The 24,454-nt window shown below is 38.6% G+C and overlaps 1 protein-coding gene across 1 annotated transcript in view; it reads left to right on the top strand.

The window, feature by feature from the left end:
• The window catches only part of TPD52 (tumor protein D52), a 132,018-nt gene that overhangs the window by 48,899 nt on the left and 58,665 nt on the right, over nt 1-24,454 (top strand). The window contains exon 2 of the mRNA XM_069779563.1: nt 16,008-16,189. Within this exon, the coding sequence (XP_069635664.1) occupies nt 16,008-16,189 (182 nt within the window). The remainder of the gene's footprint in view (nt 1-16,007; nt 16,190-24,454) is intronic.

Genomic DNA, 24,454 nt, shown 5'->3' with positions numbered 1-24,454 from the left:
TATCAGTACATCGTAATAACTAATTTTTGAAATAGAGAGATTAGAAATTATTCTTCCACAAACATATATATTTTTAAATTTACTTAGCCACAGGTTCTGTCCTGAAGGGATTCAGAAATTTGAGGAGGGTGTCCATGTATTTCAATTTCTTGTCACTATTTTAAAAAATAAAATATCACTATTCATAAAGAGAAGAAAATAAAAACTATTTTAGTAGGTGATATAAAGAGTTGCCTTATCTCTTTATGTTTTGGGGGAGAGATTAAAAACTAAAACACAAAAGTGAGAATTTTAAAGGAATGTATTACGCTTCTGTTCTGAAAGCTGCATGGATATTCTGTATAATGGATGTATATCTGTCTTGCTTATGCAGCATCTTGGCAACCTCAGTTTAAAATAATGTGTAACACTAGATGTCTTGAAATCAAGCATTAAAAAAAAAATCAAAGTTATTTTTAATGTAATTATTGATGGGAAATATTTTTCTCAATCTGTCTTCCCACCTAAGTTAACATTTAGAAGATGATTTTACTGAAGACACAGTTATTTGAGAACAAAAATACTTATTTATATTTAGTGCAGTTTTGACTTGTAATTTTCATAGTGTAGTATTTCTTAGGACACCTATTGTCTTTGTGTGGATGGAGTGTTTTTCCAGTGCTAATAAATAACTTAAAAACATTTTTGGTTTGATTACAAATGTAACAGCATTTTATAAAACCTGCATGCCAAGCACAGAGGTTACTCTTTTAGGTAGATTACCTTCTGGCCAGCATTCAGGTACTGGAAACTGCTGACTAACTGAGAGCGGGACTTGCCAGTTGTGGGATTTGCAGGAGCTGGAATGAGTTTTCTTTACTTGGAAGTTTCTCTTGGCTTACTTAGCCAGCTTGTATGGCTGCATTTGAGAAACTTGGGTTATGTCTGCTCCTGCTATGCTGTGAACACATCCTGGTGCTTTCAGGTTCGTGCTAAATAAGGACTGTATCGCAGGCTTCTCGGCATCCTCTCAGCTGGATCTGCTTGAAATGCTGGTTTGCATTATAGTGGGAATGAACCCATTTGTCCTTCTTTTGACCTCTGAAGGAGCAGTTCTAGCCTGTGAATGCTTTGGCTGAGGCACCAAAACTTGGCCCTTCTGACTTGGGTTTGTTCCCGCTGTGGACACAGCTGGGTCTGTCGGATGACCTGCTTTGAGTATGACAGAAGTGCTTGCTTGCATGACAGAGGATTTTGTAAAACTTACATGGTGTTGGAACAACACTGTCTGAAATTAAGTAGACAGGACTTCTAATGTTGTTGTTGGATGGCAGAGGAATGATGCGTGCTGCCCCTTTGGAGAATGTAATTATAGTACAGTAAAATTGTACACAGTTGTGATAGGCAGCGGTGACTCAGGAACATGAATTCGTGTGGGAAGGCCCTGAGCACCTTGCACAGCTCTGTCCTTGGTTGGCATGCAGAAGACCCCAGCGCTGGAGGAGCAGCAGGTTGCAGCTGTCTTCTGGAACTTGCTCCATCAGATAGCTCTGTGTTTGCGAGTGATCGCTTTGACATTGCTGGAGGTCCGTGAGTGGTAGGCATGTGTGATACTCCTTGGATGACAGGCTGTCAGAGTGGAATCCTAAAATTCAAACTGTCTTGGGACTACCAGGATCATGGAGAAAAGCAGGTGAATGCCAGCTGCCTACTCTTCATCGGCTACATATGAGATATCTGGAACAAGGTGCATGGAACCATGATGTAAAGGTTAAATAGGAATTGAAATCCTTCCTAGTAGTTGTTGTTATCAGCAGGATATTTACATCCACTGTTGCTGTGGGAGATCCCACTTACTCTTCTACTATGACTGTTGAAACAGCATCCTGTCCTCCAGGAGCCTGGAAAAAAAAAGCCTGGACAGTCAGGGCAGTGGTAAATAGAGAAACTGTCAGGCTGAAGATAAGACAGTGCTGTTATGTGGGATTGCCAGTGTCCCATTTCAGCATGGCAACCTCATACAGCAACCTAAAATGCAAGGACACAGACATAAAATTGCTCAGAGAAATGATGCAGAGTTCTATCTAAGGAATCTAGCTATGCAGGCAGATGCTGGGCTCAAAACACCATAGACTGTTCTTAGGACCGTGTGTACTCATCTGGTAAGATTTTCTTTTTGACATAATCCATGTAGCAGGTTCACCCATTTTCCCTGATTGATAGACTAGGTCATTTCTGTTCAGAATTGCACTGGAGAGTTAGGTGCTTTGCGTGTTCTGCAAGTTGTGAGTTTTGGTATGCTCACACCAGCAGGTGACCTGGTGTTTGTGTGCTCCTTGGGGTGGCTAGATGGATGGGAATCTTACTGTTGAGACAGCTGATCCCAGCTCATTTAGGAACTGATGCAGGCACGGGGGACCAGTATGTATGAATTGGAGGTAGCTGGGAGGAATGTGAAAAGCCATGGACATATGGGTTCAGGGCATTGTTGGAATCACCTCTTGGTTCCTGGTTTTTTTTTCATCTCTTTCCATGTATTACATAAAGGAGTAAAAATACTTAGATAACTATGTGATCTGAATTTGTTTCCTTTCCTGTTACTTATGAAGAAATTGCAATAAGACTTGGCTCTCCTTTTATTCCTTAAAGCAGAACATCAATGAACTTTTGTCTGTACTGTTGTCTTCACCTCTTTGTTTTCATCTGTTCTTTCTTTCCACCTCTCTGAAAGCTTCATGTTTTGTTAATCTTGTATTGATACCATTGCAATGTTCTAATTTTTTGCTATAAAATAATACTTGAAAGATATAGATAAATACTTCATGTTTTAGATTATATATAGAAGTTATTTAAATTCAAGAAAAATAAGCAGCTTTATTGTGACCAAATTATGTACTATTTTATGTTATGAAATAAATTCTTAGCTCAGTGTTGTTTAGTAAATGATTGTTCTGGCTAATCAACAGCATATTTTCAAGGCTGCATTTGAAATTCTTTATGGAAGTCTTGTTTTGCAGTTTCTGCACTGTGTATCCAATCAAAGTGTGAAGATAACTGGAAAACCTTCCCCTTACTACAAATACAAAGAAGTTGGTATTGAGTCAACCAGTGCAGCAGATTGTACATTTATAAGATTTGTTGGGTAAGCCTTGGTGGTTTGGGTAGCATTATAGCGTGTTAGCAATATGACTTTGCTGCTTTCTGGTATTTTAAATGGGCAACTGATTGATTAAGAAGTTTCAAAAAAAGGGTCTAGAAGCAGCTGTAGATGCTTAATTTTCTTGATACAGCTGTGATGTCCTTCCTCTCCCCAGATGTACTCTACTGTTTTATGCTATTCCTCCTAGGCACACTTGCGTAAAGTCACAGGAAAAAGAAGTGTAGTTTTAAATTTTAGTCATGTGTGTCGCTGTATATAATACCAAAAAATTCAGAGTCAAACAAAATAGAGTATACCTTTGACTCTTCTGATAACGGGCAGGTATAGCCATAACTGACTAAAAAAATCACCTGTCTTTGGATTTACTATGATAGCACAGTATTTGTTGTAGGGCATACAAGGTTAGTCTGTTAACTGAAAAAATTTACATTTGTTTTATGAACAGTATTGCTACATTTGATTTAGCAGCATGTAATAAGACATTGATGACTTAGGTCATTTTACAGAGTATTCTGAATAATTATGCTCTGAAGAACAGTTCACGTACTGTATCTCGATGATAAGTCTAAGAAATATCTATCTTCATATAGAAAAAAGCTGCAGATAGCCTTAACAGCTTAAACATATTTCTAGACAACAAAGAAGTTTTGATATTAAAGTGCAATTCAGGAAAACCTGTTGGAATATTATGCACAGCGTACAAATCCTATTCCTGTGATCTTTTTTTTTTTTTTGAGATCTGCATGATCCTACTTGAAAAATGTAATTATGAGAGTCAAAGATTGTTTTCACCATGGTATTTTAATGGTTAAGTGCTACATGTATTTGTTTAATTGTTATTTGCATTTCTTTTAAAAATGTGCTTAGTTCACAATATTACATTGCTCATTATTATGAGGACAATATATGTACATGCAAGTATATTGCGTGTTCTCTGCACAGCTGAGATACTTCTAATTAGAAGTTATTCCGTATGCAAAAATGAAATAAGGTTTGGAATATACTATATTCATCAGTCAGCATTGCAATGAGTACAGAAATACGGACCTTGATGGAAGGATGTTGATGAACATAAAATGGTATCAAATAGTGTATGAAGGATCTTTCATTGTTTTTAAAATACAAGTGTAATCCTTTCCTAATCTCCAATTAAAATATAATTTAAAACACTTTTTTTAAAAGTGTAATTTCAATACATGAAGTTGGCTTAAAAATTGTGTCTGTAGCCAAGCAAAATCTTCCAATGCTCTTTGCCAAGTCTGACAGCTATTACCCTTAGAACTTCCTATAACCACATTTGTTTCCCTTTGGATAATGCTATGAAATATGAATAGTCCCTAGTCTTAGTAAAACTGAAGTTTAGTCCTTTTCATTTATTTTTTTTCTTTTTGGGATGGGAGAGGTTAGTAAATAGGAACTGTAACTTGGACAAAATGAAGATATTCTTTAGTGAAAATCAGATATTTCTGCATTACATGCATTTCAAAATAGCTTTGTAGATATTTTTGCGTAGTAGCCTCTTTCTTAATTAGTTCCAGTTCTTCCTAGGTGGAAGTCAATGAAGCAATGCAGCTTTTACAGACCTTCTTTAGGAGTTATGTGCCAGAAGATTTTATTGGTTGCATAGGGCATTGGAAAAATGGTATCTGTGTTGTTGAAAGTATAACAAGTACTTATGTAACTGAAGATTAAACAGTTAATTTTTAGGCTGGAAAGGATCACTGTGGCCATCTAGACTGACTTCAGCTGACATAAGGCACTGAATTTCTGACAGAGACTCTTGCACTTACCCAGCAAGCTTGTCTTTCAGATAAATTTGTGGACTTAAAATAAAAAAATACCCTCTGCTCTCATGAGACCCCACCTGGAGTACTCCATCCAGTTCTGGGGTCCCAAGTACAAGAAAGACAGAGCAGGTCCAGAGGAAGGCCACAAAAGTCATCAGAGGGATGGAACACCTCTCCTATGAAGACAGGCTGAAAAAGTTGGGGTTGTTCAGCCTGGAGAAGAGAAGGCTCTGGGGAGACCTTAGAGCAGCCTTTCAATACTTAGAGGGCTTGTAAAAAGTCTCTCTCCATCTTTCTTACCAGGGTCTGTAGTGATGGGAGAAGGGGTAATAGTTTTAAACTGAAAGAGGGTAGATTTAGGTTGAACAAAAGGAAGAATGATGAGGGTGGTGAGACACTGGAACAGGTTGCCCAGAGAAGTTGTGGGTGCCCCATCATTGGAAGTGTTCGAGGTCAGGCTGAATGGGGCTTTGAGCAACCTGATCTAGTAAAAGATGTCCCTGCCCATGGCAGGGGGGCTGGACTAGATGACCTTTAAACATCCGTTCCAACCCAAACCTATGAAAAACCTTTCTATGAAAAAAGTGTCAATCGTAATAACATGCATGCCAGAAAGCAACATCAGAGTTTTTATTCCAGTATTACTTATGGTGTTTTCTGCCTTATGAGGGCAGCTTGGATATCCACTTAATGTAACTATCTAAATGGGATTTCGTAGAGGCCTTTTTTTCAGTATTATTGTAGTTTACTTAGAACTGAATTGAAAAATAAAGTAAGATATTCTTCATTTTCCAGGGCTTATAGCTCAGCTGGTTTCACGTGGATTGGCAAGAGCAGCTTAAGTTCTCTGGTTTACAACTAAGGTTTAAAGTATTGTCAGATTGTTTTGTCCAAGCTGCATAGCAGACTTACAGAGTAGATCATGCTCTATCAGATGCTCCACAGGGGAGAGGGTGCTCTTCCCCAGACACTTCAGTTCAGGTGTGCTCCCAAGTCACGCTGGGACACTGAGACTTTTAGCACATTGTATGCAGCAAAGTCACTGACAGATTTTACCTTCAAGTTGGCAGTGAGCGTGGAGATACCTTAGCTTCTGTACTTCTGCTCATTAAGGCCTAATCCTGCAGTATTTAAAAAAATGAGTCAGGGTTTTAATGAAGAGGTCTTTACAAAATACTATTAGACTTGCACAGTACATTAGTCGCCAAAGATCCTGATATCTACAGTGAAATGTAAATGATGCTTTGCCAAAACACTTAGTCACTGCTTCTCACCAAGGGACGCTTAAATGCCTAATTTCAGCTTTTTACTTCCAGCCTTTTTGGCTGAAGAGTTTTGTTTGTTTCGCTTTCTAAAATAAAACCACATCTCTTCACTGTGCTGAGGAGAATGTATGGATGTTCCTCTTTTGGTTGAAATAGCAAAAGTTTGCTTTGCTTTCTGGCGGTTCTTTGGGGGTGCTTGTAGTTTTAAGGTTGTGATGGGAAATAACTCTGGACAATTAAAACCCTAAGTATGCAAGGTTTTTGAAAGCTAATAAAGATTTAATAAATGTAAGAATGAAAATATAGCAGTCAATTTCCCTCATTGTCTTCTAGGCAGAAAGAGTGGTTTCCTTTGCTTTTTGCAAATAAAAAATAGAGTGTTTTCCTTTGCTCATAAAATCCGAGGTTTTTTCCCTCCAAATTTTAAAGTTTTCGAGGAAAAGCTTTCAGTGCTCCCTGTGCTCTTCCTGAATACCAGTTTTGTAGTACCATATTGAATGGTATTCTGTTTTCTTCTTTGCACTCCTGCTTTCTTCAAAACTTACCTTTAAAAAGATGGGTATAGACACTATTTATGTTTATTCCAAAACTATATAATTTGGAATTTGGTACCATTGAGGGTGAAATTCAAATCATTACTCAGGTATGGGCAGAAATTAATGAATATGGTACCTGCTGGAATTTTTAGTTATACTGATATTTCTTCTACTGGGCTGTAGATAATAAGTAATTAATATTAGAATATATTAGAATCCTTATAACTAAAATGATACCCTTAAAGAATTCAGGTCATCATAGTGTCAGCTGGTGTGCAAGTGCCGTCTTTACAGAAATTGGGCCTTGGAACAATCTTTGCATAGGAAGTGATTCATATAAAGCTTTTTATAAATATCTTCTTGCTTACTAGCAGAGAAGCTTCCAGTTTTCTCCTTGACTACTTTCAGAGCTCTCCTTTGTGACTTTGCAGTCATTAATCTTAGATTTTTCCTTAAATCACTGCTTTTATTTCTGCTTTGAATCACAGATTCTCCTTTTATGCTTTCTCTTGGGACTGTTTTCCTTCAGTAGTTTTAGTAAATAACACAAATCTTGCTTTTGTTTGAGCTTTACACAGTAGTTAATCTTCAAAACTCTTTGTTAGCAAGAAGTTTATATTAGTTCTTCACTTTTATCTGTTCGTATGGAATTAAATGGAAGAGTCTCTTGTTTAAAGGAAACCAAAGAGATCTTCCTTGTCTTTGTGGCTGCCCAATTTGGGTTGTAAGTTGAATCTGTTGGGAAATGGTATGAACTTCAGTTGTGTGATTTTTAAATTATTATTAGTTGTTTTTTTTTTAATAGGAGAAAACCTCAGGCCACTAATCGGAGAGGAAAAAGAGCTAAGTTATGGTGGCGAAAAAAATGCAAAACAGGCAGTGGACTTTAAAAGAACAAACTCTGATTTCATGCTGTCTTTGATTATAACTGTGTGCTGTTAGTGGGATGATGATGTGCTGTTACTTATGAGCCTTAGTAGGTGAATTTTATGACAGTTGTATTTAATTACTCCTATACTAGCTAAAATTTGTGTTCTAGTTCGCATTATGCAGAGCTGTATAAGAATAATCTCCCAATTTTCTATGTCCATAGTTTCACATGTCTGCTTTATCCATAAACATTTGGGTTTTTTAAATAAAAGCATTTTAATATTTGCCTTGGTACATATTGCAGAATTAAACATCAGGCTTCAAAAAAGGCTAAAATAGCCCTGTACATCTTTTAGTCACTGGAGCAACAAGCTGGTGTCTATGGTATGTATTCTCCATGTGTGAATAATGTATATTAGCTAGCAATTTGCAAATTGTCCTCTTTAGTACTACTTTAGATGAATGCTGTTCGCAAATAAGAGGATAACAAGTAATTCGATATTTTTTGCAAATGTCTCTTTTTCAAATGGTAGAATGGAGATGGAGAAGAGAAGGTATGTAGGTATGTGTCATGCTGAAGAAACAGTTCCTGTCTTTGCATTACTGTTCACATGAAAGTTCAAATGATGTTCTACAATCATATTTCATCTTAGACTTCTGATTTCTCCCAGTACTACAAAATGTAAGCAAGTCTGTACTGTATAGGACAAGTACAAGTATTTATCAGATTTTGTTTCTATTTATTGTTTACATATCTGTTGATACTAAACAAGTAGGTGAACCCTGGGCCTGCAGAGCTGTAGCTTGTGTTGTCTGAAAAAATAATGGTAGGCACAAGCCTTCTGCAAAGAAGGAGGATGCATAATACTGTAGTTAGTGCTGTATATTGAGGTGATTACTGATGGTGTTTTCTGCATCTCAGGGTGTATGTAAACTGTGGGACGGTATTTAAAAAATTTGATGGAAGAAAAACAACAATTCTGTGTCAGCCTGTCCTTTGGGTAGAGGTGCGAGTGGTAGAGACCCGAGGCGGGCAGTGTGGGGTCTTTTGCCCAGTGCAGACCTGTTTTAGAGGAGGAGACAAAAAGTCTGTGACTGCAGGAGGTTTGGAGGGCTTTGCAGGTTTAGTGGGAATGCTGTCTTGGTAGACGATAGCTGTACAGTGGAATGAGCTGGAAGATGCAAGACTGGGTTGGTTTATAAGAAATCTAGATTAGACACTGACTAGAGGTTGACATTATTTTAGAGTAAATGAGTAATAAACATTAGTGTCAGCTCTTACATTTTGAAATTTTTTTTTCTAAACTTTTCTTTCCTACTAATACAGGAAGCAGAGCTTTTGCTTCAAGAAACCTCTAAAATCACTGATTACGGGTAGGCACGAAGTTGTGAATATGTTCAAAGTTGGAGGTACAGAAGGTACTTGAACTTACTTGGTCAAGGGAGGACTGAGAGCTGTACATCTCTGATGAGTTAAAGGCACGAGGCCTCAAATTTGAGTGATTATATTCTAAGACCAGTATAAGATATATTGAACTTCTCAATAAAGAGTCATCAGCATTAGACCAAATAGTTTAATGTATAAAAAGCAGGTGGCACCCAGAGAAATTACTTTGAGCTGTAATTGCTTGTATGTTGAAATTTCAGTCTCTGTAGTCCTATATCAGTCCTCTTGGTGCTCCTCCTGAGTCTTCACCCTCATTTCTTGGAAGAACTTCAGTGTGCAGGGAAACCCTGGTGGTGAAAACAAAGCTTGATGCTTGCTTTTTGATAAGTTCAGGCAAACTCTCGAGTTGGCAATGCTTGTTACACTGCTTCTGGATGAAGGCCATTAACTGTTGGATGTCATGTTTTGCAGTATATTGCCTGAGTTGGTCCTGTTGCCTTTAAGGTGATGCTCTTTTGCACAATGGAGTTTTAACTTAAATAGAGCTTGTTGCATTCAAGTAAAAAATAGTAAAAGTATACTAGAGAGGAATTTGGTGATTGAACCGTGCGAATCACTGACCTGTTACCCTAGTAATGCCTACAACTGTTAAAAAATTCCTGGGATTTAGGTTTATATCTAAGCAACAGTGCATGCTTTTAGTAGTTAAAAGGTATGGAAAATTAAGGTCTGGTGGGCTAGTAGATAGCTAATTTTTTTTAGGTTGCTTGTTGAAATAAGTGCCTTATCAATATATACTTGGTCAGAGAGTAGCTTAATGTATTTGGCTTTGTTTTAATATTCTTTATAACAGGCTCCCAGTCTTTTCTCTTTCCTAAATAAAATAATACGTGTTGGAAGTGATCTCAGGAGGTCATCTGTTCAGATGCCTTGTTCCAAGCAGGACAAACTTGGTTCAGGTTGCTCAGGGCCTTTTCCAGTCAAGTTTTGAGTATCTCCACGCTGTTGGGCCTTTAGCTATTGTGGCATTTTCCCATTTTGTTGTTTTGTGTAACTTAACTTTGGACAGGAAAATCTTTCTAGCTCTGGATAACAGTGCTGAGGAAAACAAATTCGCGAGCTATGGAGGGTTGCGTTTTTTGCATGCTGCTTGATGTTAATATATCATTCACCCTTTAATTGTAGCAGTCAGATTACCAATCTCCTGTCTCACTCCTCCATGTTTCATCCGTGTCTCTCGCATTCCAACATGCACGCTACTTGCCTTTGCAAGCAAGCATAAAACATGTAGCTAGGGTTTTAAAGACACATTGCTCAGTGGGTGGGATAGGACCACCCTGCTTGTATAGTCATAGGCTTTGCTCCAGAAATAGTATGTTACGTTCCTCCATTGGAGTTACTTCTTTCGTTTGGATCTTACTGGGGTTTAAATCTATCCCTTTTCCTACTCTCTTGCAAATAGCACATCTTGCAGAGTATTCTGTTATTGAAAGAGCTACTGTTTTTTACTGAACTATGCGCACAGAAAGAGAAAAGCATCCAAATATTTGTGGAAAAACTTTTAAAACCTAGAAATTAATAGGAAAATCAAACAGGTTAGGCATTTAAGAAGGAGGAGGGAAAAAGCCTTTATATTTCAGGTACTTGAAAAGAACGTGCCCTTTGTGCTTCTGAATTTTGTCATATTCTCCAATTTTTGCAACTTGATGTGTTATTATCTATCACAGCTGCGTGGCCAGCACTCCTTGAGAATCAGAAAAATAGAGTGTTTAATAAAGTATGTTGCCTTGTTGTTATCTTACTGTCTTACTGTTTTTCTATAGTGCTACTGTGGGGAATCCAGTTAAGGAGACTTAGAAATCGTGGAGGAAAGTACTCAAAATATCATTAAATCTCTTTAAATGCTTGAGATAAATTACTGTTTAATGAACTCTCCTTTAGGTTACACAGAATACTGGAGAAAATACTGTATTTTAGCTCACTTGCTTTCTAGACTGTCCACAAAAGAATCCTTGATGGCAGTAGCCAATGGAGTCTCTTGAGGATTCTCCTATACATAAATTAGATATTTATACTCTTGAGAAGCAGAATGGAGAGTGCTGCAGACTTGTAGACCTGTGATAGTATTCAAACAGATTCCCAGTGGCTTCTTGGAAAACTGTCCACAGTGAAGAATGGCCAAGGATTTCTTTGTACTTTAGCATTTGTATTTTAGTGAGTTTAATCTCTGTTGTAGTAAGGAATGAGCACACCTGTCATTGTGTAAAGATAACACTTTTGTGTTGTGTACAAAGATTATTTCACAGGCAAGTTTGCACATGGGTGAATTTTGTATCTGTCTTTTTTCCTGCCAGGGAGTTGAAGGAGAGGGATGTTATTAACTAGCATGGACCATTTTTTGGTGATAAAAACAGGGAATTCATAGGATGTTAGTGTACCCATCTTCATGATGTGGAGATAAAATTTTCACAAGCAACAAGTTTTTTTAGGGTAGAGCGCCTACTGTGTGTGCCATTGTACGAAGGCAACAAGAATGAGGTGAATGCCATTTTGCGAGTGTAGTTGCCAAGAGATGAAGGAATTTACTGTGAATTGTATTATCGCTTAAAAAAGGCTCAGCGTTGCTCAGCATGTTCAATGGCTGTTACTAATGCCATCTTTCTAGATAATCGGAAAATCTCCTTCAAACCAAATTCAGATCTCTTGATTCTCTCTACTAGCTCAGGCTTTTCCCAGATGATCTACGTATAAGGAAAAGGCGGTTGGAGTGTCTGATTCCACTAGCATTCATTAAATTAATCCAAACCATAGGTGGACTTCCTCACATCCTGCTGAAATACGAAAACAAAGCTGCTCTTACCTGGGACCTGAACTTAGCTGTGGAGTATATATGCATTAGCCTACAATATTGGGTTTGCGTGGCAAGGTTTTGATAGCAGGGGGCTACAGGGGTGGCTTCTGTGAGAAGCTGCTAGAAGCTTCCCCTATGTCCAACAGAGCTAAAGCAGGCTGGCTGCAAGACGGATCCACCGCTGGCCAAGGCTGAGCCCATCAACGATGGTGGTAGTGCCTCTGGGATAACAGATTTAAGAAGGAAAAAAACCTGCTGCATAACAGCAGCCAGAGAGAGGAGTGAGAACGTGTAAGAGAAACAACCCTGCGGACACCAAGGTCAGTGAAGAAGGAGGGGGAGGATGTGCTCCAGGCGCCGGAGCAGAGATTCCCCTGCAGCCCATGGGGAAGACCATGGTGAGGCAGGCTGTCCCCCTGCAGCCCATGGAGGTCCACGGCAGAGCAGATATCCACCTGCGGCCCGGGGACGACCCCACACTGGAGCCAGTGGGTGCCCGAAGGAGGCTGTGACCCCGTGGGAAGCCCACGCTGGAACAGGCTCCTGGCAGGACCTGCGGATCTCTGGAGAGAGGAGCTCACGCTGGAGCAGGTTTTCTGGCAGGACTTGTGACCCCGCAGGGGACCCATGCCGGAGCAGTGTGCTCCTGAATGATTGCACCCCATGGAAGGGACCCACGCTGGAGCAGTTTGTGAAGAACTGCAGCCTGTGGGAAGGACCCACGTTGGAGAAGTATGTGGAGGACTGTCTCCCGTGGGAGGGACCCCACGCTGGAGCAGGGGAAGAGTGTGAGGAGTCCTGCCCCTGAGGAGGAAGGAGCAGCAGAGACAACGTGTGATGAACTGACTGTAACCCCCATTCCCTGTTCCTCTGTGCTGCTGGGGGGAGGAGGTAGAGAAAATTGGGAGTTAAGCCCAGGAAGAAGGGAGGGGTGGGGGGAATGTGTTCTAATATTTGGTTTTATTTCTCATTACCCTGCTCTGATTTGATTGGAAATAAATTAAACTAATTTCCTCAAGTCAAGTCTGTTTTGTCCAGGACCATAATTGGTGATTGATCCTTCCCTGTCCTTGTCTCGACTCATGATCCTTTCGTTACATTTTCTCTCTCCATCCCACAGAGGGGGAGGAGTGAGTGAGCGGCTGCGTGGTGCTTTGTTGCTGGCTGGGCCTAAACCATGACACCTACAGATGATAACATCTGTCTGTCTTTGTGTGTTTTGGAGTTTTTTTGTTTGGTTTTTTTTTTTTTCTCCTAGACCAATTTTCTTATTAGTTTGCCTTGCTATGAAGGATAAATGAAAATACTCTGTGATGAAATCATACTAGTCCATATCATCCTGAGTCTTTATGTTGCTGCCATGTTCTTATCTTTGCCCTTGCCTGTGGGCGCTCTCACACTCTCATTTGTTCATCCTGATACTTACTTGGTCCTTTGGTGATCTGGTTTGGAAACTAGGCCAACAGAAAACTGCCCTTGCAAGAAAATAAATAGCATTTGTTTGTTACATTCCTGAAACAGGCTTACTCCAGGTTAGGACAAGTTTCAGTGGTGGCATAAGAGGACTGGAGTTTTGTCCGGGAGGGAGTGGAGAGGGCAGGATGAGGCATGGCAGTGCCAGCTTGGTTGGTTTAAACACAGACCTGTGTCCTAAATTAAGAAGAGTTAACAGTTTTTGGAGGACTCCAGAAAGTTTTTTTGTCAGATGTTTGATCTCACAGATGGAGCAGGTGAAGTATTTGGAAGGGTGATCTATTCCAAACCACCAGTTTTTGAAAAGCTAGCACCTCTGCCAGCTGATGATACTGTGCTTGTGTTTGTCTCTTCAGTATCATATATGTTGCCCTTCGGTATTTGCATTATGGGTATTTCTTAAGTCACTGCAGGCACCCCCCTTGATAATGTTAGCTCTTACTTGGGAAAGTTGTTCTCGTATGTAGCACTCGGCTGCTTCATCTGAGAGACTGAATGTCCACTGGAAATCCTCTGCTGTGAGCATTCCTGCAATCGCTTTCTGGATGATTGTTTTCATTGGCATCATCTTCCTTGGACAGATTGAGTTAGGTCAGGAGCAAAGGATGGAGAAATGGGGTAATACTGGTTAGGGAAGTAGGGAATTGAACGATCAACTCTGGATAGAATAGTTGACCATGGAGTTTTGTTGTATTTGACTGCTGTAACTTGGTGTTGAGTGACAAGATGAGATGTATCATCTTTGAAAACACTGCTTATGAGCATACAGGATGATGGAAAATTGTTTGTTACTTTACAGGGGCAAGCTGCTGAATTCCAAGGCAATCGGGTGATTCTGCAAATAGTGAGAAAGTCAGTGGAAGACCACTGAATTTTGGACTTTTGTTATACCTTGGCTTCCCTTAAAACAGGTTTTGGTGTTTCAGTGTGAGGACTGATTTATAATCTCCTGCCCAGATGGAGTCATTTTGAGGAGATGTTGATTTTGAACTGTTTACTTTTAGCTTATGGCTTATACATTGATTTAAAGTTGCATCAAGATTGCTGCTGCCCCCTCAATTCGTATGATAAATCTAATTTAAATGCTTCCTCTTATAGCTTTCATTATTTTGCATTTATTCTTGGAGCACTTACAAATGCATCCTGTACAATTAATTTTCATGTATTTGAATTTAGACTGCATTGTGAAATTCAAACAATCCTATGTGTGGAACCTTATCTGATACTAGCTTTCCTGTATAAAATCCTACTTCTCTGTTTGTGGTTTACCATCATCAGCTGCTTTCTTTTTGTGGTGTGTGTGCATGCACGTGTGTGTGTGTTGCACTTTGTTCAGCCCTTGTCCTTGGGATGCTACATTTAACATGTTTCTGAAGCAGCAAATTTACCAGTTGTCAGATCTCTAGCTTGTGATTCCTGAGGCTATGTCATGTCAGAACAACCCACGCTGTTTGTGCCTTCTAGCAGAGCTGGAATTCAAAACTGTCTCTTGTTTTGACTTCCCTACAAATAAAAGTTTCCAAATGTACAAGTGGAAAATGATGGCATTATTCTCTGTTCATATATAGGTGGATTTTCAGCATCCACTTGAAGTAGTCAATGGGGAAGTGTGTCGTTGAAGCCAACACATCTCTAAACCTTTAATTACTTGATTATTTTGTTCTGTTTAGTTCTTCTGCTGGCTTGAAAATAGTCTGAAATCTTGCATGAAGGAGTTATTATATCAGTTAATTACTGCTAAATGTGGGGGAAAATTAATAGGCTCTCTTCTTTTGAATCTGTTTATCTATCTATAAAATTATTTCCTTAGATTCACTTTCAGATTTCAGGTACATATTGCTCAAAAATGCATCTCCCTTTTCGTTTGTTACTGGCAAGAAGGCTTTTGTTACTAATTGTATTTCAAAGACGGTAACCTTAAAAAGTGGTCAAATTTAGTGTATCAGGGAAGGCGTATGTGAGAATGTAGCTGGGTATTTTCATCTAGCATATAATAGGAAGTCTGTGATAGCTTTCTCGGATCACAGAACAGAGATGTCTCCATGAAGAAGAGCAGGAGGATTTATGTTCTCCCATTTTCCCAAAGCTCTAGGAGAAGAAACTGGCATTTTGTTTATTTAGTTACTGAATTAAAATATTTACTTTGATATTGTAGAGTGGAAGGTGAGAGAAGTGGTGGTTCAAATATTTTTAATGTTAGATCAGTCCTGTGCATGTTTTCTACTTTTGCTGCTTTGGCAAAATGGTTTTGTTCTTTAAAATAAAGATTTAAGTATTATTCATTATTAAATAGTTGCATAAATAGCCGCAAGGTACTAATTCTGTTTTGGTTTTCACCGAGGAGATAACAAAGAGATGAGTGATGTTCTTTTCAGGAGTATCTCCTAATATTGGGGATGCATTTTTAAATCAACTTACCTAACCAGTAGAACTGGCAGATGTTTTCAGGAGATGCAAAGTGTTATGTTTTTGTGTGACTGAATTAATGAAAAAGCTTTACCTTTAATGTGTAAAATGTTTGGGGTTGAGAAATGTACCAAATGCCTCCTTAGAAGTCTTACTAAAATGTGCCGGACACACAGAAATCTTTATTTGTAATTTAGTGAATAAAGCCTTTTTGAATGTTACCAAGTTTAATTTAATTCCTCCTTCAGATAGCATGTGAATCTTTTTTTTTTTTTTTTTTAATTTATCTGTAGGTTCCTTCAGAGAAATCTGAATCCTTTGCATCCATGTTGAGACGCTCTCCTTTAATTCAGATGGGACCTGCCAAAGATAAAATTGCTATTGGTCGAATATTCCATGTTGTAGAAGATGATCTTTATATAGATTTTGGTGGCAAGTTTCACTGTGTGTGCAAAAGACCAGAAGTAGATGGAAAGTAAGTAATAAACTTATGGTAAGCAATTAACATATGTGAATGACATGCTGAAATGCTTAGCTAATGGGACTTGACTGTCTTCTGCACTGAGCTTGGATAGTTTGTATGAATTTTGTGGTTTAAACTATGGAAGTTAACATATTATGCAGAATGAAAGTATGATCACAAACAGATCTGCATAGCTCAGACATCATTGTCTTGAATGCAGATTCCTTTGCAAGTTTGCGTTATTGCTATCTAGATTATTCCAACTTACGATGACCAAAGGAAATTACTGGGTGTTTTGTCACTGCGGAAAGGGGAAGTCATTATCATCTGAATTGTCAAAATAAGCACTGTTTATTGAAATACTTGGGAGTTTTGTGAATGTGGAACTTTAATCCCATGTAAATTGTAAGCCTCCTTAGGCAGGAACTATCTATGCTAAATACATATCCATGAGGGGATGTATTAGGGAGTTTGCACATTATATGTGATAATACTGTTTGTAATAGATGATCAGTGCTAATGTGGTCAAATACTCCACATTGTAGAAGAAGATTTTATGTAGATTTTGGTGGCAGATGTCACTGTGTGTCCTGAACTAGAGCAACTGTGGTGGAACTAGAACAGTTGTACTGGGGAATGGAGTAGTTAGAGCTAAAAGATAAGGAAGCAATGAATTCTAGTGGAAATAGCATTTATAAGCTTTCTAAACTGTCTTTAACACCTTATGGTTATGTATTATTCAAAGATATCTTGTCTATTTAATTTGTCTCTAGGTTGCTTTAACACTTATTTTTAAATACGTAGGCAAAATACCATGTTTTTGAATTCATAACATAGAATATTTTAGTCCATCTCTTTTCCCTCTTTTTCCTTGAGAGAGGAGGAGCATCTTTGTTAATCTGCAAGATCACTGTGTCTAAAACATTAAGTATTAAAAAGTACTAAATAGTTGATTTTTCTTTTTAAATTACCAGAAATAACCACATGTTTGTGTGCAAGTTTGTGATAGTATTTTATCAGTGTTTGTATGTTCAACTTTCTTTTTCAACAGTTCTATGACTTTCCGAGCAAATGCAATTGATGGCCCAGGATGAACCAAGTCCTTTGTGCCTGTCATTTTTGGTAGCAGGCAGAGATTTTCTTAGTCTTTTGTTGCTGCTGTAGTGGTAAACCCCTTATTGCTCTTTGCATCTTTTGCTAACTGTAAATTGAGATGAGCTTTGCCTTTCCCAATCTCATTCTTGCATGCCTGAGGAGTGTTTCTATATTCATCTCAATCTATGACCATTTATTATGTTTTCATGGTAGAGTTCAGACCGAATTTCCTTGTTCAGCTGAGCCAGCCTTCTGCCAGGCTTGCTTGACTTTTGCACATTGGGGAGGACCCTTCTAGAGCATTGAAGAGTTTGTCCTTATAGATCAATGGCCTCTTCTGGGCACCTTCTCACATCAGGACAGCTTCTTGTCTTACCCGAATAAACCAAAGTCTGCTGACCTGAAGCCCAGATTTTTCTTCTGCCTCTTGCCTTTCTCACTTTTCTTCAGCATTTAAGCTCTGTCACTGGTGGTCACTGCAGCTGAGGCTGCCTTCAGCTACCATGTTCCCAAACAGTTCTTTCCTGCCTGTGAGTAACATGTCCAGCAGAAGACCTGTCCTAGTTGGGCTGTCTGGCACCTCTGGCAAAAAAACATCACCGGGGCACTCACTCTGGATTGCTTGCTCCCCTCCATGTTTGTTTCTGCCTGAGCAGACATCAGGACATTTAAAGTCCCCTGTGAGAATCAAGGCCTGCAAAAATGAGGTGGCTTCTGGTGGTTTGAATGAGGCTTCATCCACGCCTTCTTCTTGATCAGACAGCCCATAGCAGACATCCACTGTGACACTGTCTTTGTTGGTCTCCTTTCTGATTCTGACCCATATCTCTTCATAGCAAGGCTCCATGCACTCATGCCCTTTCCTTGCTTCCAGTGCAACCTGCTTTACCTTGTCCCATGTTTGCTTGCATGCTTCGTCCCAGGTTTGGGGAGCAGGCAACTTTGTGCATTGTCTTCAAATCCCTAATTCATCCATCTTGTGAATGCTAAGCCTGCCGATCACCATTTCCTTGTGTGGTGTTAATATCTCATTTTGTCATGGTGCTCTGGAATACTTGGGTGGCAAGGCAAATTGGGGGAAAGTACCAAATATGTCTTCCTAAAAAAGCTCACAGGCAGACAAGTGTCTGTCCGCTCTTTCCTTGCTCTCATCTTTCTCCTAATGCTGTATGTCTTTTCTTCTGGTGCGCGTTGCGGTGGTGCAGGGGGAAATGAGGCCCAAGAAAACTACTGTTGGAGCAGATGCTTCAGAGTCAGTTGACCATTGAACTCTGGGACCATAAGCCTGGGGCTGAGAGGATCTAGGCCCAAAAATTTATATTTTTGGCCGTCTATTATAATAAAAACAAGCAGATCCACATAAGGCTTGTTTACACTTCCTCTTGCTGCTTTTAAGTGGGTGTGGAGACAGGGAAATTAACAGCCTGGGCATTTTTAATGAAATAAAATTTGGAACTAAAGGCAGTAGTTCACAAAATTATACAGACAGCATTTACAATGTTGAGGATGTAGTGGCAGTGGAAGTAGTAGTGTTGATACTGTATATCTAATGGACTTAGAGCGTTCATTTGAGGTATAGGTGACTGATTCAAATCTCCTTTCTCCTCAATTCAGTCCAGGAACCTGAATTTGTCTCTGACTTCTTAAGTATTTAAACACTATATGGACCGAATCCTCTAAATAAAAATATTTGTATAAGAAAACAAATAATTTAAATAAATCTTGCCACCTTTTTCCAATTCATTGTCTTTCTGGAATTGGAATTGCAAAAATTTACCTAGATGTACAAAAAATTTCAGTCACAGGTGATGTTTTGTTCTGTTGTTTAGCTTGTAGCTTGTCATAAGGTGTTGTGTCATGTAACATAGTTGTACCAGTTCATTTCTAACTGAGAGTTGTAACACAAAATCTGCAAAGTACTTGTAAGTCAAAAATAAACATGGAAAACTGCTGTCTTAGGTTGCTGTGTATGTCATCAATAGCATTCAGGTGCTGCTGAGTTTGGGTCACTCTGCGTATTAAAAAGTAGTGGGAAGACTTACGCCTTTGCCTCTACAATTGCTTTGATCTGCTTACATAGTAAAGACAGCTGCTCACTGATTTACAGAGTAAAGTTTGCCTTATCAAAACAAATATAATCTCTTCATATCCTGGCCTCTTAGTAAGTGCGAAGGCTTAGAGTCTTTTGATGGATGCTGACTTCTCTGGAAGCCAATAACTGCTTTTGATCACCAGAATAAAGGTCAAACTACTGCTAGAGTATCTTCTACCAAAGTGTGAAAGTAACTGGGTAGAATTTGCAGTGTGTATTTAGATCTGTACCATCTTACGTTGGTGACTGCAGTAAGACATTGTTACTGTTATTTCGATTCACTTGGTGACAAAAGTGACTTTATTACCATATTGTACATGCATGTAATCAGTAGAACTGTTTACTGTTTTGTTACAAAATATTTATTGTTTGTGTCAAGGAGAAGAATGGGCATTTTAATTTACAGATAACAGATGATTTCTTGAAGGCCATCAGTTCAGGACAGAAGAACCAGAATTAATCTTCAGACATGGAAATTCATGATACTGTTTTTATAAAGTCAGTCTTGAGAGAATGGCTCTTCCAGTACCTGTATTCTGATACTGATCTTTGGTTTTACTGTATTGTCTTTTCAGGCATTTGGCAACTCCTCCAAAATACTAGTTTAGCATCTTTAAAGGAAAAAACCCCTCTCTCTTGCCATTTATGTAAGGATGTATCTCCATGAGGACATGTGCTTTCGATATTTCCTCGGTCATTTGGCTTTTTTCTCACCTGAACTCAACTATCTTCATAATACTATAATACAATTTTCTTTTTCTTATATAATGTCCTTTGCTCTTTGAAAGCATTAGAAGTTACTTGAAAAGAAACAAAAATCCTACAAAAGGTTCTTGTTTGTAGAGCTTGTTCTCTTAAACTGCTCAGTCCTGATCCTAACAGTTGCGATTTCTTAGGATGTCCAAGCAAAAGATCCTGTAGTGCTACCACCATGAGGCCAGAAAAAAGGATTCCACCCTCAAGACTCTGATAAATTAACAACTACAAAAAAAGGTGTCCCTCACTTGGAAAATTTGAAGTAGCTACATAAATACATTTTTTCCATCAGTTCTTCTAAACTTCAACCTTTAAAAAAAAAGCAAAACCAAACCCAAACAAACCACCACAAACTATTAAGGAAAAGAAACTTTAGAACAGTAATGATACAAAATTTAAATTGAATAAACATTTGAAGAACCTGCTAGCTATTTTCTTTTGGTTTCCACTGATTGTTTTCCTTCTTCCTATCTATCCTCTTTGGGAAAGCTGTTTCACAGGATTGCAAAAAGTGTATTTCATTATCAGCATTGGTGCATGAGCTTAGTTAGAGACCAAAGATATTGTTAGTAAAATCTCACTGGGGTTAGGCAAGGGTGTGTTTGGTTATAAATATCAACAGCATTTTGTTATTTGGCATTTATTTAATGTGACAGGAGTATTTATTACCCTTATGATTTCAAGGTCTTATTTAATATGTGCTGTAATTAGTAAAAACATGTTTCTTGATACAGTTTGACTGAAATGCTGTATTAAATTTGTGTGTTATGTCAACAACATATAGCAATTCTGTAAAGCATCCAGAGTTTATATAAATGAGAAACAGTCTGTAGGAAAGTAAAGGTGAAATAACTTTTCAGCTATAGGAAGAAAGTGGTGTGGGTTTTTTTTCTTTCTTTTAACATGCGGAGGAAATGAAGTCCTAAAGAGGAAAGTGTCTGTCTTAGATCTCCAAATGAGCAACAACTTAATCCGTGGCAAAAAGGTGCTGTTACAACCTGCTTCTGCCATTATCAGATGGAATTCCTAAGAACCAGAAAATGTGGGAAGGGGTTGTGCTGACACTGCCTGTTGCATGGTCTGCACCTGTACTGTTAATGACCAACTTCCATCAAAAGCACAATGGCTTTCAGCAGTTTTCTAAAATGTAGGATTGTGGGACCAGCTTCCACAGAGGATTAAACTGCACCTCTCCATGCCAGTGTAATGAAGCTTTATTTTCTAAGACTGCTGTAACCCTCCAGCAACTCCAGTATTATCAGGCTGTAGGATCAGAAAGACACTTCCTTTATGTTTGAGTATGCAGCTGGTGCAGGGATTTCCAGTATATCCTGTGGCAATTTTACTTGACACCTTTTATACTGTGCATATTTGCCAAACATTAATAGTAGAGATGGGAAGAAATCATTTGATGCCGGTTGTGATTTAGAACACGACAGCTTAATGAGCATCATAAAACATTAGCTAATGCTGTTTCTGTAAATTGTGTAAAAATACTTACACTGTTTGAATGGTTGCCAGGGTGAATTTTATTTGGGAAACATTTGAAATTGTTTTCTTTTTGTTCTATTTAAAAACTATTTTATAGATAAGGGCAGAATGGAATCAAATTAAGAATAATGTATCTTTTTAGACTAGGTAGTGTGAATAAGGCTGGCTCTTTTCTAGCACATTCATTTTATTAAGACAGTCTTAATTTTAAGTTAAGTATGAGGTGAAACTATTTAAAAGGTCTCGTAAGATTAAAAAAATCAATTTCTGAAAAAAACCAGAGGTGCATGGAGAGAGAAGCTCTTCAGGGGGCAGGATTTCAGTAAGACACCATTTGATTTAGTTCCAGCTTGTCTATTAAACAAAGTCACTGCACGTTAAGCTGGAGGGTGAGTTTGGAGTTAACTACTTCATTTTGATGCCATGTGAATGTGCTTTTGAACAATTAGTGCATCTTTCAACCAGAATGAGCTACCTCACACAAAGCACCGAATAAGCTACCTTGCTCTCAGTGTGAAGCAAAGATACTTGCACAAGGGAAGATGTCAGTGTGCAGTAAATTCACCTTTTGCCTGCTGAACCCTAGTTTCCCTGACTATTGTGTGTATAATGGTGCAAGATTACTATGGAAAGGTTTAGAGAGATGATGTTAAAGATACAACCTTTCTATTGCTTTCCTTCAAATAAAACCCATACAACTGGTAGGAGGCTGGCCTCACAGAGACCCAACACTCTGCTCCCTTCCCCGGGGCCTTCATTCTTTCATTGCCAGAGGAATCACAAGCATCAAATCAAATTCACGCTTACCCTGGTGTCTGTGATGAACTGGAAGCAAAGTCTCTGAGTAGCAGTATGGGCCACCCATAGGATACAGATCTGGTGGCAGTGGAGAGACTTGATGTTTTCCTTAGAGTATCCTGTAGAGCTGCTGACTGGAGTGGTGCTGTTCTGGCAGCCTGGCACATCCCACAGCTTTCATGTCAAACTTTGAATGTTGATGGAACTATTACTGCTCAAAAAAAAAAAAAAAAAAAAAGGTAATTAATGTGATATATAAAGGAAACATTTCTTGCTGCAGTAATGCTGATTTCAGTTTTCAGTGTTTGTTTTTACAGTGGTCTACTTCCTTTTTAGTGTCTGTTGCCAGCAAAATAGCATCTATCTGTAATGTGTAGATCTCGAGGGTAAAGAAGGAAATTGCTAACCAGCAGTACAAGTGATAACGATAAATGATTCTTTTGCAAGTACAATTTTCAAACTCATGCAGATGCAGAAAAAATAGGTCATATGAAAGAGACTGAAAACCTGTAGCAACTTAGTAGTTTATTTTTTTTTTAATTATTAATGCATGTTGAAGGTACTGGTAAAAATGCACACCATGCTGGGTCAGTGTGCAAAATTGCTTTTGATTTCTGTGAGTGGTGTAGTCTTGCTTAGGAAAGGCTCAAAGTCTGCTGAGGAAAATTTTTTTAACTCCCACTTCTGGTGAGGAGAATTAACACAGTATCTATACTAGCAGCATTTTCTTATTCTATTTATGTGTTCAAATTGTTGCTGTTAGCTCATGAGCATTGAATCAGTGGTTTCCTCTGCTGCTTCCCTTCTTCTGATGTAGTTTTCATTCCCAACAGTCTTTTTTTCACAAGTCTTTCTAGTAGTAACTACACTGTAGGAAAAATCTTATAAGAAGATGGAGAAAATGCATAACCAGTCTTACAGGGAATACATTGTCTTCCTTCCATCATCTTTTGCTGCCATTGCCTCGTTAATGTGCTCTGTTGTTAACTGTTTGTACCCCTTCCATGCTTGTTCTTTGTATTCTTTTTTCCAGTACTGATTGCTATGTATTTCAAGTATAAATATAATGTAGTTACATTTATAATTAATTCCAGTTTTATATTATTATATTTATTCAGTATTATATGTTAGTAAGCCTTTTTAGATTGCATATTATTGCTCACCTTTTTACCAATGTTATTCCACTGAGCTGTTAGAATTTGCAGTTTTGTTGTGTGTTTTTAAGCAGTCACCATGTTTTAAAGGTCACTGTATTGCAGCAGTATATGATATGTTCCTTCTAATAATGCTTTTGGAAAGTTTTATAAATAATTTTTGCTCATTTATGCATGATTAAAGCAGAAATTACATAACTTATTAAAATACCTATTAACATAATCTTATTTAGTCAACATGAACACTTACCTGGCCTTTCACGCAGAATTTGTTGTATTCTTTTGTCATCAGTTCTGATTGTTTTTGTTTTGTTTTGAAAGTATTTCTTGCCTATAAAAAAAAAAAAAGTAGTGGCATAAGTGAGCAACCTGGGAGAATTTGGTAAGTTTATAGAATTATAGAATTGTAGAATCATTTAGGTTGGAAAAGGCCTTCAAGATCGAGTCCAACCATCATCCATGCCCACTAAACCATGTCCTGAAGTGCCTTGTCTATGCGCTTTTTCAACACCTCCAGGGATGGTGACTCAACCACTTCCCTGGGCAGCCTGTTCCAATGCCTGACAACCCTTTCAGTGAAGAAATTTTTCCTAATATCCAATCTAAACCTCCCCTGCTGCAGCTTGAGGCCATTTGCTGTCATCCTATCACTAGTTACTTAATAGAAGAGACCAGCACCCGCCTCACTACACCCCCCCTTCAGGTAGTTGTAGAGAGCGATAAGATCTCCCCTCAGCCTCCTCTTCTCCAGACTAAACAGCCCCAGTTCCCTCAGCCGCTCCTCATAAGACTTGTGCTCCAGGTCTCTCACCAGCTTGGTTGCCCTTCTCTGGACACGCTCCAGCACCTCAACATCTTTCCTGTAGTGAGGGGCCCGAAACTGAACACAGT

The sequence above is a fragment of the Haliaeetus albicilla genome, chromosome 3 (genome assembly GCF_947461875.1).
Source record: "Haliaeetus albicilla chromosome 3, bHalAlb1.1, whole genome shotgun sequence".
Taxonomy (NCBI): domain Eukaryota; kingdom Metazoa; phylum Chordata; class Aves; order Accipitriformes; family Accipitridae; genus Haliaeetus; species Haliaeetus albicilla.
This window is presented reverse-complemented; position numbering and strand designations above follow the sequence as displayed.